Source organism: Calonectris borealis, chromosome Z, assembly GCF_964195595.1.
Source record: "Calonectris borealis chromosome Z, bCalBor7.hap1.2, whole genome shotgun sequence".
Taxonomy (NCBI): Eukaryota; Metazoa; Chordata; class Aves; order Procellariiformes; family Procellariidae; genus Calonectris; species Calonectris borealis.
The window spans coordinates 57728384-57742308 of record NC_134352.1 but is presented as its reverse complement, the minus strand read 5'-3'; the positions used below and the strand labels follow the sequence as shown (position 1 = coordinate 57742308).

The following is a 13925-nucleotide window of genomic DNA, read 5'->3' as shown; positions in this document are numbered from 1 at the left end:
CCCTTTCCGCTAAATGTTATTTGGAGCATATGTTTCGCACGTTCATTCTCTTTCAGTCTATTCTTCTGGGCGCTAACTGCTAACACGTTGTAGTCACCTTGAAATTTCCTCTGCTATTTTCCAATTAAAAGCTTAATAGCCCTGGAAACGGAGTTCATGTGGTGCAGTTTACCATAGCCCCTTCTTCTGAAAAGCTTTCTGCTGGGATCCCATTATGTGCTTCAATAAACCTTTTCTGTGAGGAGAAATGGGAACCGGGGTTGTCAGGTGTTGGGTTACAATAGACTTTCAGGCAGGGGACGTTTTGCTAACATAAATACGAACCTGGCCCTATGGGGAGATGTTGTCAAATACTAGGACATGGAAAACATTCCCATCAGATATGAGAAAAGGATTACGGCACTATATCAAACGAGTATTTCAGCCTAAACGCCCGGTGTGCAGCCAAGCGAGAGAGGGGCCCCCGGCCCTAAGCCAGCCCGCCGCCGCGCCGGGGCAGCCCGGCCCGGGAGCAGGCAGCCGCCCGCCCGGCCGCGGTGGCGGAGCCGCCCCGCGGGCCCCTCTCCCGCTGGCGTGGGAGGAGTGTTTTCCACCCCCGCCGCCCCCCCGCGGCGGCACTTGCGCCCCGCTTCTTCGTTTTGGGGGAACCGATTCCCAAGGGCGGCTGCGCATCATCTTCTACGCGCTCCTTGCAATTTTGAGCTAGTTGAGCATTTATTTGGTCCGCGAAGGACGCACCGCTGGTTTGTTTTTCTCCCCCCGACGGGGACCCGCGAGTGTGTGAGGCGTCCCGCGGGGGAGGCCAGTTCGCGGTACGACGGGCTGCGGGGCTGTCCGGGTGCACTGCACGCACCCCGGCAGCAAAGAAAGGGAGATCCCACCGGCGCTGCGGGAAAACGGGCTGTTCGCCGCACCTGCTCCGATTCACCTCTCCACCTCGGTGCGGTTAACCGGCAGCAGAGGGTGTTTCCGATGGGGCACTCATTCTCCCTCACAGCCCGCAGACAGCCCTGGGGAGAAAGATCTCCCTGAGTCGCTTCTTCCCCTAGAAATAGGAAAGTAATTAGGAAAGAGCCAAGTAATGAAATACCACCTAAATACCTTCACAGCACACGCCGTGCTTTTTATGCTCCCTGGCGAAATACTTCCCGAGTTTTAAACCTGATTTTCTAATTACGTACCCTCGTTAAATGGTTTATTTCGTGTAGCGGTTACAGTGGAGAGGAGCCTGGGAAGAGCCGGGGAGATCTTGGGGCAGCGAAACGAGTTCAAGTCCAAGCAGCAGCCCCTGCCTACCCGCATACACTGTGCCACCCGCTAAGTACCGGTGCGCGGGAACGCTTGCAGTGAATTTGTTTTCCCCCAGCCGATATTCCCACACCTTCTTTCGCTAGTATATTACATTTGGATTTAAACTTCTCGCTGTCACATTGGAAACATCTTGTTTCAGCGAGAAACCTCCCCGCGGCCGCAGATAACAGAAAATTAGCACCCCGCCGCATCAGGCACATCAAATAGGTTGCAAGCAACCTAGCTCGCCCTGAATTGCACGTGCCTTTCTATAGCCACCGTTTGCATTTCAGTAGTTGCCTTGGCGAGGGACGCAGGAGAGGCAGCGGATAGCGCGGAGGCAGGTAGCCGCTCACAGCTGCCCGGTTCCGCGGCGCGATCCCGCGGGGACGCGGGCGCAGCACGGCTCCGCGCAGCTGCTCCCGGGCAGCTCCTGCTCCAGGGCAGCTTCTCGAGGCTTCAAAACTTCGATAAAACTTTGGGCTCAAAAACCCCCGCCGCGCTGGGCCACAAGCAGTTTTACGGCAGCAGCCACACACAGTGCCGCCGCTCGTAGTGTCCCGTGGGCTTTCGAGGGACTCCCGCGCCCCGACTGGGCTTTGGGATCCCGGCCCCGCGGGGCCGGTCCGAAGCCCGGGGAAACCTCCGAGACCCCGCTCGCCCCCAGCCCCGGGTGCTTTCGCGGGGTGAGCCGTGCGGGGGGGCGTGGGTGGGTGGCATCAGCCCCGGCCCGGTCCCGGTCCGCTGGGACGGCACGGCGCGGCAGAGGGGCCGCGCCCCGACGGCGGGCAGACGGGCCCCCCCAGCCTCCCTCCTCCCTCCCTCCCTCTCTCTCTCCCTCCCTCTCTCACTCCCTCCATCCCCCCGGCGGCGGCGGGGAAGGAGGGTGGCGGAGGAGGGCGGGCGGGGGCGGGGGCGGGCGGAGGGGCGCTGGGCTCGGCGGGGCGGCGCGGGCAGCGGCAGTGTCGCTCCGGCCGGCGGCAGCTCTCTGCCCGCCGGTGCCACCGCGGCGGGCGGCGGCTACCCCCGCCGGCCTGGGGCCGGGGCCGCGCCCCCCGCGGAGCCCGCGGGCAGAGCCGCCCGCCTCCTTTCCTCTCCTCCGCCGCCCCGGCCTCCGCCCGCCCCCGCTGCCCCCTTCTCCGCCCCGGAGCCGGCCGGGCTCCTCCCGCGGGCATGAACGGCTACGGCTCCCCGTACCTCTACATGGGCGGCCCGGTGTCGCAGCCGCCGCGGGCCCCGCTGCAGCGGACGCCCAAGTGCGCCCGGTGCCGCAACCACGGCGTGCTGTCCTGGCTGAAGGGCCACAAGCGCTACTGCCGCTTCAAGGACTGCACCTGCGAGAAGTGCATCCTCATCATCGAGCGGCAGCGGGTGATGGCCGCACAGGTGGCGCTTCGCCGACAGCAGGCCAACGAGAGCCTGGAGAGCCTCCTCCCGGACTCCCTGCGCGCCCTCCCGGGGCCGCCGGGCAGTGCCGAGCCCCCCGCTCCGCCGCCGGGGCCGCCGCCCTGCGCCGCGCCGCCGCGGGCCCCCGCCGAGCTGGCCGCCGCCGCCGCCCTGCGCTGGGCCGCCGAGCCGCCCCCCGCGCTCCCGGGGCCGCTCCCCAAGGCAGGTGAGGCCGGGCCGGGCCGGGCGCCGCCGGGCCGGGGGGGGGGCGCGGGGCCGGGGGCGGAGGGGAAGGGAGGGCAGCACCCGGGCCGGGACCCCGACGGGCGGGTCTTGGGGGATGGGCGCCCGGGGGAGGAAAGGCGGGGGCTTTCCCTTCCTCCCGACGGGCGCCGTGGGGAGGGGAAGGAGGGAAAGCCCCGACTCCTTCCTTCCGCCCGGCGAGTCCGCTTTCCCGCTCTTAGAAAGCAAGGAGCTGCACAGTGCCGGGCCCGCTCCTCAGCCGGACTCGCCGCCGCCGAGACCGGCGGGGCGACCGGCAAACGCCTCCACTGCAAGCCGGCTCTCCGTCGTGTCGCTTCTGAGCCCGTTCCCTCAGGCGGGCCGGGAGCCGCTCCCCGGCTTTCCGCACATAGGGCTGCGGGACCTTGTCCGGGACAAAATCTCCAGGGGGAGCTCCGGGGTAATACCGGCGCCGGGAGCCGGAGGGTTTCTGCGCAGCAAGGAGAGCCAGGGGCGGCAGGGGATGAGCGGGGCCACCCAGTTGTTTCGGCTTCCTTGCCGCGCTGGCGTGTCCCGCCGGGCCGCGGCCCGGGCGGCCTTCGGCAAGCCGGGGATGCTGACCCGGAGACCGCCGCCCGTAGCCGGCACCTTGCGAGTGCGACCTACCGGTAACGCACACCCCCGGACGCAAAAGGAACGCTCCAGAGCCGCCGTCCCCTTCCCCGCCCCGTGCCCGAGCGGGAGCCGACAGCCTTCCCCGACGGGCATGCCCGGCAGTCCGCTGGCAGCCCACTCCGCTGACGAGCGGCGACTGCGGCGAAATTTTACCCCGGGCGGGGAATGGCAAACCCCGGGGGCCCCCGCACGGTTCGGCTCCTTACGGCTTGCTGCTGGGCGGCCGGAGCCCCGCGGGGCGGTTGTGGGGGAGCGGGACCAGCCGGGCTCTCTCCGAGGGCACGGGTCGGGAGCCGGCCCGGCCGCGGAGGCGTCCGCCGGGGCCCCGGCGCGGGGCTGTGCTCCTCCAGCTCTGGGGACGGCACAGCCCCGGGGCCCGAGGCGGCGGCATGGCAGGGGCCATCAGCGTGGCGAGGTTGCCGGTGGCCTGGGACCCGCTTCCCCTTGGCCGGCCCTCGGCGCCGCCTGCCCGCCCTCTGTCCCTCCCCGGCCCCCGCACCTCCGCCCGGTTCCGCCGACCGTTCCCCAGGGCCGGGGCTTTGGGGTCCGTCCGCCCCCCAGATTTCCGCCTGGCCGCAGCCTCCCGGCGGCGCGGAGCCTCTCCGCCCCCCCGGATGGGGGAAAGGCCGCGGAAAAAAAAAAAAAAAAGGAGGAAAAAAAGCCGCCTCGGCTCCTTCCAGAAAGTGAAACAAATAAACTTCGCCAGCAAGATATAAATCTGGCAGATAGGAACGGTATTGACTTGCACGCCCAACTTTTCTTCCCCCTGATATATGAACTTCCCAGCTTAAAAGATTACAGTAATCACGGGAGGACAGTGTAAATCGAATCTGATAGCAATAACTTTTGGGGAAGGTCAGGCTCAAGTGAAATGTTACCAAGCAACAGGCATTTTGTTTGCAAAATACAATCAAAGTGTATTGATGAGAAATTCTTCCTTGCCAGCCAGTCAGCACTTTCTGCTAACAGCTTTACGGGGGGGCGGAAAAATAACACAGGAGATCTTCATAAATCAAGACCCGCGGCGCGGCGCCGGCCCCCGCCCGCGGTGAAGCCGGGTTGGGGGTGCCGGGGCACCCCTGCCCCGGGACCGGGGGTGCCGGGGAGCCGCCCCGGTTGCACAGACCTCGCCCGCGCGGTCCCCCGTCTCCGATTGTTACAGAGGTTTTTTTCCCCGCTTTTATGAACATGGGAATGCCTGAGAGTAAGGCGGAAAGCGATCTCCTCGGGGGGTCCTCCTGTCACCTCCAACAGACACAGTTTAACCAGATAACCTGTTTATTTCCAACCATCCTGCGTGCTCTGAACGGCAGGGTTTTCCCTTTCTCTTCCCTCTCTCCCCGCTACCTGTGTTACAACCGTCGTCAGAATAGAGGATGTAATTATTTGCTCCCCCAGCCCGCCCCGTTTCTAACACCCCACCCCCCCCCCCCGCCCCGGACATTAATCTCCTGGAAGATTTTTTCAGTATGGAGGAGGTATTTCCCCATGTACGGTTAGAATCAGATCCGTTTATTTTTATTCCTGCCAGAACCGGTCATTTCCATGGGACAGTTGTAAAGTTACGTTCTGTGCAAATAACGTGCCTAGAAATTACCCCTGTTGCCTCTGCCTGTGCTAACCCGAAATAATTCCTCCTCCTGATACTGTGCTCGTGAACTTTAATCTCCCATATAAGCGCGTGTTACATTTCTCTGTCTTCGTAATAGCTATCAAGGCTTGTAAACAATTAATATAACGCTATATTGAGTCTTCCGTTAATTTCAGAGCCGGCTTCTTAATGCAACACAGCAGTCTCTCTGTTGGTTTGGGAACAGTGACTAGTCTCCTACAAAGTACTTTAGACCTTTGAAGACAGGGAAAAAGTCTGGAGTGAAAGTAATTTAAAAACCCAAACAAACAGCAAAACAAAAAACCCCCAAAGCAACCAAGAAAAAAACCCCCATCCAACCAACCCACAAAAAAACCCGTGTAAGTTTTACACGACCTTAGCTTTATGCGGCTTTATGCTAGTTCTGGTATCAGTCCGTTCCAATAATAGAAATAGGGAAAGCAGCAGATGTTTTTGGGATCCAAGAAAATCTGTGTTGCAGAACGAGCTGTCCTAACAATCAAAGCGCTAGCTGTTTTAACAGAGAGTCAGCGGTGGGAATATCAAGGAAGCAAATTTGATTCCAAAGTATTAGACTAAGTTTTCCAGACAAGTTATTAACTTGAGGAGAACAGCTTTTCTCTCTCACCCGTTTTACTTTTATCTGGCCCCTTTACAATATTTGTCTCATCATCCTTAATGTATAAATAAGCAAGGAAAATTGGGGTATACATTTCTCCAAATTCGTAGCAGCTTCATTTATTAATGTATGTTTTACCGTGAATGAATGCACGGTTCTCCCAGTGTACCGTGTTTCACGTGTATCTGCATTTGCGCTGCACCTCTGTAGATCACGGTATGTATCTGTCTCTGCATGCGTATTATTTGATGAATACTCCTCATCGTTTATATCGATAAGAAAACAATTTTCCTAGTTTCCTTAGGACTGGCAAAGTGAATACTTGATTGCAGGCAATTTGAAATAGAATGTGTGGAAAAAAAAACCCCAAACCACCCAAAACCCACAAACATAAAAAATGTCTGAGGACAAGATTTCTTTCTTAAAGCCTAGAACATCCTCATGTGAAACTTATGAGTGGTGCAAAAACTACCTTTGGCTAAGAGCAGCGGTTTGTATATTCTGAACACAAAATTAATATTTTTGTACCTGAAAATATAGATATTTGGGATTAATACACGCATGCGACATTCCTACAATTCAGTGCCCACATAAGGACATTTTTAACGTATCCTCCCAAATCTCTGTTTATTTAACGATTGCTGCTTTGTGCCCGTTTTGAACGAACGAAAAACCTGGTCTCGGCAGTTCCCACGAAGAGATGGGGACAGTCCCCGCAGCACGCGTTCCGCCTGACCCGTGAGCCTGGTGGGGAAGTGGTGTTCAGGTGAGGAAAAAGCACAGTCAAAACAGGACCTGCCAGGCAGGAAATCATCGGGAACCCGCAGGTAAGCAAGGCAGCGGCCGGCCCCGTCGGCCCCGCCTGAAGCACCGGCCCGGGGCAGCCGGGGCAGCCGGCACCGCGCACGGCCGCGGCCCGGGGCTGCCCCGCGCCGGGAAGGACCGCCTGGCACTGGCGGCGAGGCGTGCTCTCAAAAAGGCAGAGAAACGAAGAATAATAGCATCCAAACTCAAAGGTTTACCGACCTTGTGCTAATAGCAGCGTTTGATTTACGTCGCCGAAACCTCGTTTTACGGGTCTGACCCCCGTGAGTCTAGAGTCTGGTGAGATGCACCTCTATGATCTGTGCTGTGCGAGGAGTATGAACCTATGCAAGGCTAAGAGTCGGGATCTGTGCAGTTTGCTGGTGATAAAGATAGAAACTTCAGTGGGATGAGTTTTCAGAATTTGAAGAAAATTTTTAGCCAAGCCTCGTAAGGATACTTTTAAAGACACTGAAAACTAAACAAACCTGAAATATCTTGAAAATAATCATTATTCACGATCAAGGAGTGTATTAGGGAGATCTAATCTTACTCTTTTTTTCTTTTTAGCATATATTTGCTCCCCAGTGGTACTTGTTGTCAGCCCGTAAAGATACTCTGGGAAAGCGCAGTAGTTCTGAAATATGATTACTTGCATGTGGTCCATTTGGTAATATTGGGTACCACAGGGCAATCTATTTATGTGGCAATTAGGACAATCGTCTCCCTTAAATGCCTCTCTATCTCGGGCAAGGCAGGGACAGAGGTAATTAGCTGTCCTCAGACTGCCCGGTAAGGCTCCGATGTGTAAATTGCCCATTCACTCAGATGTGGATAGTTCTTAACATAATAAATGCATCATTATGAACATGTGGAGGGATTAGGAAGGAAAGGCAGCGTGAGCCTCACGTTTTTTTCAAATAATGGATGAGCTATGCCGAGGTCTTACCACCTCAAAAAGATACACGTTGCCAGTTTGCTACCGGCAAACATTCCTGCGTTCCCCTTTGGCTGCTAAGGCAAGACTGATGCACTGAGTGTATAAAGAAGAGCATAGGTACATCACCTTCTCTGTAACATGAACGGTATTGCTTCTCCGTTTGCACTGGACAGAGAGCATAACCAATATAAAAATGGTTATCCTGCTAAAAGACAAGGTCGAGATCTTCAGAATCACATCCGTGTTGCTCAGCTCCACTCCCATGCTCACCTTCTGCAGCCCAAACCAGCAGCATCCCACCGCTCTGTAGGATGGCCCATCATTTCTGCCTGGCACAGCCATCCTCATGAGGAGAACCTCCCTTTGCCATGCTGACTGTCAGGCTGTGCTCTGCCAGGATCTCATATTTATTTATAGCTTCCATTCTGGGGAGCATAGTGGCTTCTTGCTCGGCGCAGGCTTGCCCAGACCCTGACTCCTTTCTCAAGGTGAGTAAATTGCACTAATAGAGTTTGTCTCGGGCTGATCTGTTCAACACTAAACTTAGCCCGCTGCATGGGGAAATGCCGTGCCCGTTTCTGGGGTGAGAGGGAGGCAGGACTGTCCATGGTGAGCAGCGAGGCTCAGGCACTTGCACGCCTTTAAGTTGTTCCATCTCGATTGGGCAGGGGTGGTCACCAGCACATTTTGGGAGCCTTTGCTTGCTTCTTGTAGCTGCTTTATCTAATTAGGCTGATCACCAGGGGCTTGGGAAACCAATCAAATAGTTGTATTCGTTTCTGCAGGTAGCTTTCACATGTGTGTGTTCAAAAGCACTGCCCTGTGTGGTTAAAGCAGGCTCTGTCAGCCGCAGCTTGGACAACAACCCTTTCCCCAGACATTGATGCTTTCCGGGGAGATCATCATTGTGCTGTATGAGGGAGGCCAGCAGAACAGTGTCCTTGGGAAATGGCTGTGAACAATCTCAAGCAACTACACTGCCCCCCCTTGTGCATAAACTGTGAAAGCTGTCAACCTTTCTTCTTCTTTCTGACAAGCAGCCTTATTTCAAAGATTTCCATACTCTGGCAGGGTGTTACCAAAGTGACCAGAGACTTAGGGTATCCCCATTTTTGAGTGTCCATCTGGAGACAGCATGGTCAAGGGGCTTGTTTTCAGACCTGGACTCAGCTTTTGCCCTTCCTAGTTTAGCACACAAAAAGCAAAGTACTTGGAACAAGTGCTGACAGAGGTTGGAATTCCATCCTTGGAATTATTTAAAACTCAGCTGAGCAGAGATATGAGCAACCTGCTCTATATTTTAGGTTACTCCTGCTTTGAACAGAAGGTTGCCTTCCAGTGGTCCTCTCCAAACCAGATTTTTCTAGATTCTGTGCTCTAATGGGCCAAGGCATCAGCTGTGCTCCGGGGTTTGGAGGAAAAGCCTGTGATTCCTGCTGGGGAAGGAACCAGTTTCTGCAGAGCCAAAAGTGGAATACACTGATTTATTTGAAGACTTCTTTAACCTTCAGCCAGTAGTCATGATGGAGTGGTTCCATCAATGCTGTTGGATTTGCAGAGGGAATTTTGGTCTCCCAAGTGCCCTCTGGATATCTTCAGCTCACAGTCAGTGAGATGGTGCTAGTGAGGAATTATGATGTGAAAGTCCTGAAGTTCCTCTGAGAAACCTTGCACTTGGGTGGTGTGTTGCTGCCTTGTAATCAATGAGAGAGGATTGATATAGCATATCTGACACAGCAGAAAAATGACCACTGCTTGTTTTCTTGCACCTGGGAGAGTGAGACAGATATCTATAAGGCCACATAAAATGCCTAGATCAGGTCACATTACTCTTTTGCAGTTTTGTTCTCACGAGATGTTGCAAATAGACCTTAATTTGTGAAAAATGCCTTTTTTCCCGCCTAGGATCCTGCTCTGTTCACTTTAAGAAGACTGTAGCCTCAAATGTCTGTAAAAGCTTTTGGCCTCAGTTTTTCGTTAACTTCTCTGCCTTCTCTTTGCAGACATGAATGAGGAGCGGTTGGGTGATGCCGGTGGAGCAGACAATGCTGAGACCTACAGTGACAAAGACACAGACCAAAGGAGTTCCCCAGACATGACTAAAGCCAAAAGTTGCTTCACCCCTGAAAGCCCTGAAATTGTTTCAGTGGATGAGGTCGGTTATGCAGTTCAGAAAAATGGTGGGAGCACAGAGAGCCGTCCAGAGAGCCCCAAGTACCACCCAGAGCAGAACCACCTCCTGATAGAAGGTCCTTCCGGGACAGTTTCTTTACCTTTCAGTTTGAAAGCCAACAGACCTCCACTTGAAGTCTTGAAAAAGATCTTCCCTAACCAAAAGCCAACTGTGCTGGAGTTGATCCTGAAGGGGTGTGGCGGTGATCTGGTGAGTGCTGTAGAGGTTCTCCTGTCCAGTCGGTCTTCGGTGGCCAGTGGGGAGAGAACTTCTGCAGAATCTGATGGTCTTGTTTTGCCTTCCAACGGGCACATTTTTGAACACACACTGAGTTCATATCCGATTTCCTCTTCCAAGTGGTCTGTGGGCTCAGCATTTAGGGTTCCCGACACACTGAGGTTCTCTGCCGATTCCACTAATGTTGTGCCAAATCCTCTGGCCGTACCCTTGCAGCACCCTTTCCCTCAGCCACCACGCTACCCGCTGATGTTGAGGAACACTTTGGCAAGAAACCAGTCTAGCCCGTTCCTGCCCAATGATGTCACCTTGTGGAACACCATGACGCTGCAGCAGCAGTACCAGCTGCGGTCCCAGTATGTCAGTCCTTTCTCTAGCAACTCGGCCAGCGTTTTCCGAAGCTCGCCTGTCCTTCCCTCCCGCTCGTCAGAAGATCCTAGGATCTCAATCCCTGATGACGGGTGTCCTATTGTGTCTAAGCAACCGATTTACACAGAAGATGAGTATGATGAAAGGTCTGATTCTTCAGACTCAAGAATACTCAACACATCTTCTTAGACTGACATTCGACACATGATAGCTAAGTGATACTTGCAGTGCAGCTGAACTACTGGGCCCTAAGAGGAGGGACACGTGCTCTACAAAACCCTTGCAATTGTATTAAAAAGTGACTTTGCTTGGTATTGTACTATAGCAATAAAGACATAACTTATTTAATTTCTTGCACTTCACTGGATAATGCCAAATAGCAATACTCTGGCTTTAGTGCTGAGTGTGTGTTACAAAGGAAGACTTCACGGCTATCAGTTATGGGACTCTGGAAGACTCATAATGGAAACAGAAGCCCAAGGTCTACTTTGTTCCTTAACTCAGAAAAATGGGGATGTTAAACTAGAATACTTGAATGCTGTTTTATAAGAGAGAACTCCTCAGGACATAAGAAATCAAACAAACGTAGTTCAATTGCAAATGGACTAAAAGGACCTTAACAATCTTATGCCAGTGATCATTCTTGCAGTGAAAGAAAAGGCAGAAGAAAGAAATATTCACATGAAACTAGCATGAGCTGCTTCTGTGCCGTTTGAGCTTGGACAATTTTCAGAGAAATAATATTAAGAGTTATTCTTTTCCCATGTCTAGGTTGAAACGTGTAATGTCAGTGTAAAACCAATTACAGCTGTGAATTGCATGAAGTGTATTGTGAAATGAACACAAGATTAAACATTGTCAGGTTAATGTAGCATGCTAAGGACTCTAGAAAAATAAACTAAGACAATGATCTTGGTTTATGTCATTTATACTGGGCAAATAACATTTCTGAAGATAGAGAGCTGATTAATCCTCAGCCAGGGTTAAAATGTCCAGCTCCAGCAACTGTAGTAAAGGGAAGCCTCTTTTTCCAAGTCCAGGTTCTGCCTCCCTGCCTTGTAGCTTGTAACTGAGATTAGGCAAATGTTATCATCAGGGAAGCTGAGGTCTCTCTTGAGTATGTACTGCAGACACTTCCAAGCTCAGCTGAGTAAAGCAGAGCTTGCTACAGTCACAGCAAGCAGAAAAAAAGGCTCTCCCAATGCTTCAGAAGCGTCTTTTTTCCTATACTGTAGAAGTAGAAAAAAGGAGATAGGATGTAATAGCAGGCATTTCTTTAAAGTAATGTTTAGCCAAATGGCAACTTCCCTAAATCTAGAAAAGTAATGGTTTGAAGAATTTCTTGCATGTTTGCATGCATTGATTACGCTGCATATCTTACGTGTGTCAGAGTAACATTAGGAATTGCTTCTGATGAGGAATGCCACTAAATTAATTATCCACTTAGAAGTTTGTTAAGGTTTTAGTGCCATTTTTTTCAACCGTTCACAAGCTATCACATCTGCTTGGCAGTTGGCTTTTCCAAAGCACACCTCTGAACACAGATGAAATGGCTGTCAGGCCTGTCAGGTGTACGGATTAGTCCCACACCTCAAAAACAATTGAGGCTACCCTGAAGTTGGACTCTAAAGCAGATGGGCTTTAAATATGTAATACATATCAGGTGTGTTATCTGGTTTCATTGCTGATACAAATGCCTGTGTTCTCATTTGGCATTTCATATTTTGTAAGGTTTGTGCACCCAGTGAATCTTGCATTTTATAAGTGTACTGAACATGCACAAAAAGGAGAATAAAATAAACAATTATTTTATTTTCCTTAGGGGATAAATGAAACAGAAAGATGCTTCTTCTTGCATAATTTTCCAACCTGTTCAGAAAAGCAATTGGTTGATAATGCTACAGAGCAAAGACATAAAGGCAGGGGGAGGGAGGAAAGGAAATAAATAGCTTCCCTTATGGAAGTGTAAATGTGAAAACATCTGGAAACTTCATAAACGCAGAATTACAGTTTTGTACTGACAGATTTGCTTGTACTCATATGGCACTTACAAACAAATTCATCTTCCAGCCACTCCAGAGAGAAAAGTAATAGGCAAAATAAGCTTGATCTTGCAAACAGAAAGGGATGAAGTAATGAGATGCTCTGCTCCAAAATCACAGAGAAATTAAATGTCAAAGGCTAGATAAGAACAGATGGGTCAAGGAGCTCTGGTTTTGAGCTCATGCACCAAGCAGATTTCCTTCCAGCAAAAACCTTTGTACAGGCATCGCTGTACATTAAATTAAATTTTTTTTTTTTTTTTTGCTAGAGAGGGCAAATCATCTCCAGCAGAAAGACCAGACAATGGCGCCTGCAACAGCTCGTAGTGACCTTACACACTATGGCCTGTGCGTTTTCAGAGAACAGAATTTTGGCAAATTGGAATTGGGACACATCTTTCAAAGAAAGGTGACCCTTGGCTAAACCGGAGTGAACTATTATCACTCTAAATACTTGAAAAATGCAGATTCGGCAGTATGATTTTTTAATTAGATGTCTTTTGATAAACTGTTTTCTGAAAAAGCAACGAAGTTAAAATAATCCTTGTCCAGTGCTATAAAATATCTTTTGATTCAATTTACAAATTTTTTTTTAGATAAAGTAAACCTAAATGTGTTCAAAATCAAAAATGCAAGTTTTGATGTTGAACAATGTTTTTTGTTTGACCACATAATAGTTGGCTATCCAGAAGATTAATTTTTTTAAGATTATGGATTGGCCTGCAACGATATCTTTGAGAAATTACTTTATTCACCCAGCTGTATTTTCCAGGCTGGCACTACAGGCAAACATAATTTTTAATTTCTAGCTGCCTCATAGCAAAGATCCCTTGGCGTGTTGCCAGGACCTCTTTCTGCCTGCACAATGCTGGGACCTGTTCTTCAGCTCCTCACCATGCTGGTGGGAGATGCCCACTCGCTCCCACCCTCGCAACGTGGGCAACCGAGGGGCGCGGGAACCCCTTTTCTGCAGGAGCCCTGGGTGCCCCGTCCAGCCGGGGACCGTGGCGGCCACCCCAGAGCTGGTGGTCCCCACTCTGGCTCCGGCCGTAGTTTTAGTGGGGTCGGTGACAGCTGTGTCGCCGCAGCTGGCAGCAGCAGGGCTGTGTCCGGAGCCTGCAGAGCGCCCGCGACCGAGCAGCATCCTTTCCCACGGCTCCGGGGCCCGGGGGAAGGCTTGCGGGTACGGCACCCAAACCCTGCGTTTTCCAGCTCCATCTTGTGGTAAAAAGGGGTATTTCCATGTCGGAGCAAATACGTCATGCTGTGGAAGGGAGAAGACGCGTGGATGAGGAGGTGTAAGGCTGGAGGCATTGATGCTCAGAAACCCCCAGGGGAAAAAATGAATTTAAGCATCAGGAAAGATGGCTTGAGCCTGGCGAGCTCTCTGCTGAAGCCCAGAAACCAAGGGGTCCTTTTTTTTTTTTTTTGGGTGCTGGAGCAGCAGTAGCTTTCTTGGAGCAAGAGAGCTTCACCCCTTGCCCTCTGTACAGTTCCTGCTCCTGGTCGAGCAGCTGCCCGGGTGCCTCTCTGAGATGCTCCAGGGCTGCTTTTCC

The 13925-nt window shown here is 52.3% G+C and overlaps 1 protein-coding gene across 1 annotated transcript; it reads left to right on the top strand.

Moving 5' to 3' along the window:
• Nucleotides 1-2463: 2463 nt before the first annotated feature.
• Nucleotides 2464-10516, top strand: DMRT3 (doublesex and mab-3 related transcription factor 3). Its single transcript, XM_075136627.1, has 2 exons — nucleotides 2464-2902; nucleotides 9552-10516. Exons 1-2 carry the CDS (start codon nucleotides 2464-2466, stop codon nucleotides 10514-10516), a joined length of 1404 nt encoding a protein of 467 aa, XP_074992728.1.
• The last annotated feature ends 3409 nt before the right edge of the window (nucleotides 10517-13925 follow it).

Excerpts from the sequence above, each read along its gene's own strand:
- DMRT3 (XM_075136627.1), top strand. The coding sequence starts at position 2,464 with ATGAACGGCTACGGCTCCCCGTACCTCTACATGGGCGGCCCGGTGTCG. Across the intron at positions 2,903-9,551 it reads GGGGCCGCTCCCCAAGGCAG|ACATGAATGAGGAGCGGTTG; the intron begins GTGAGGCCGGGC and ends TTCTCTTTGCAG.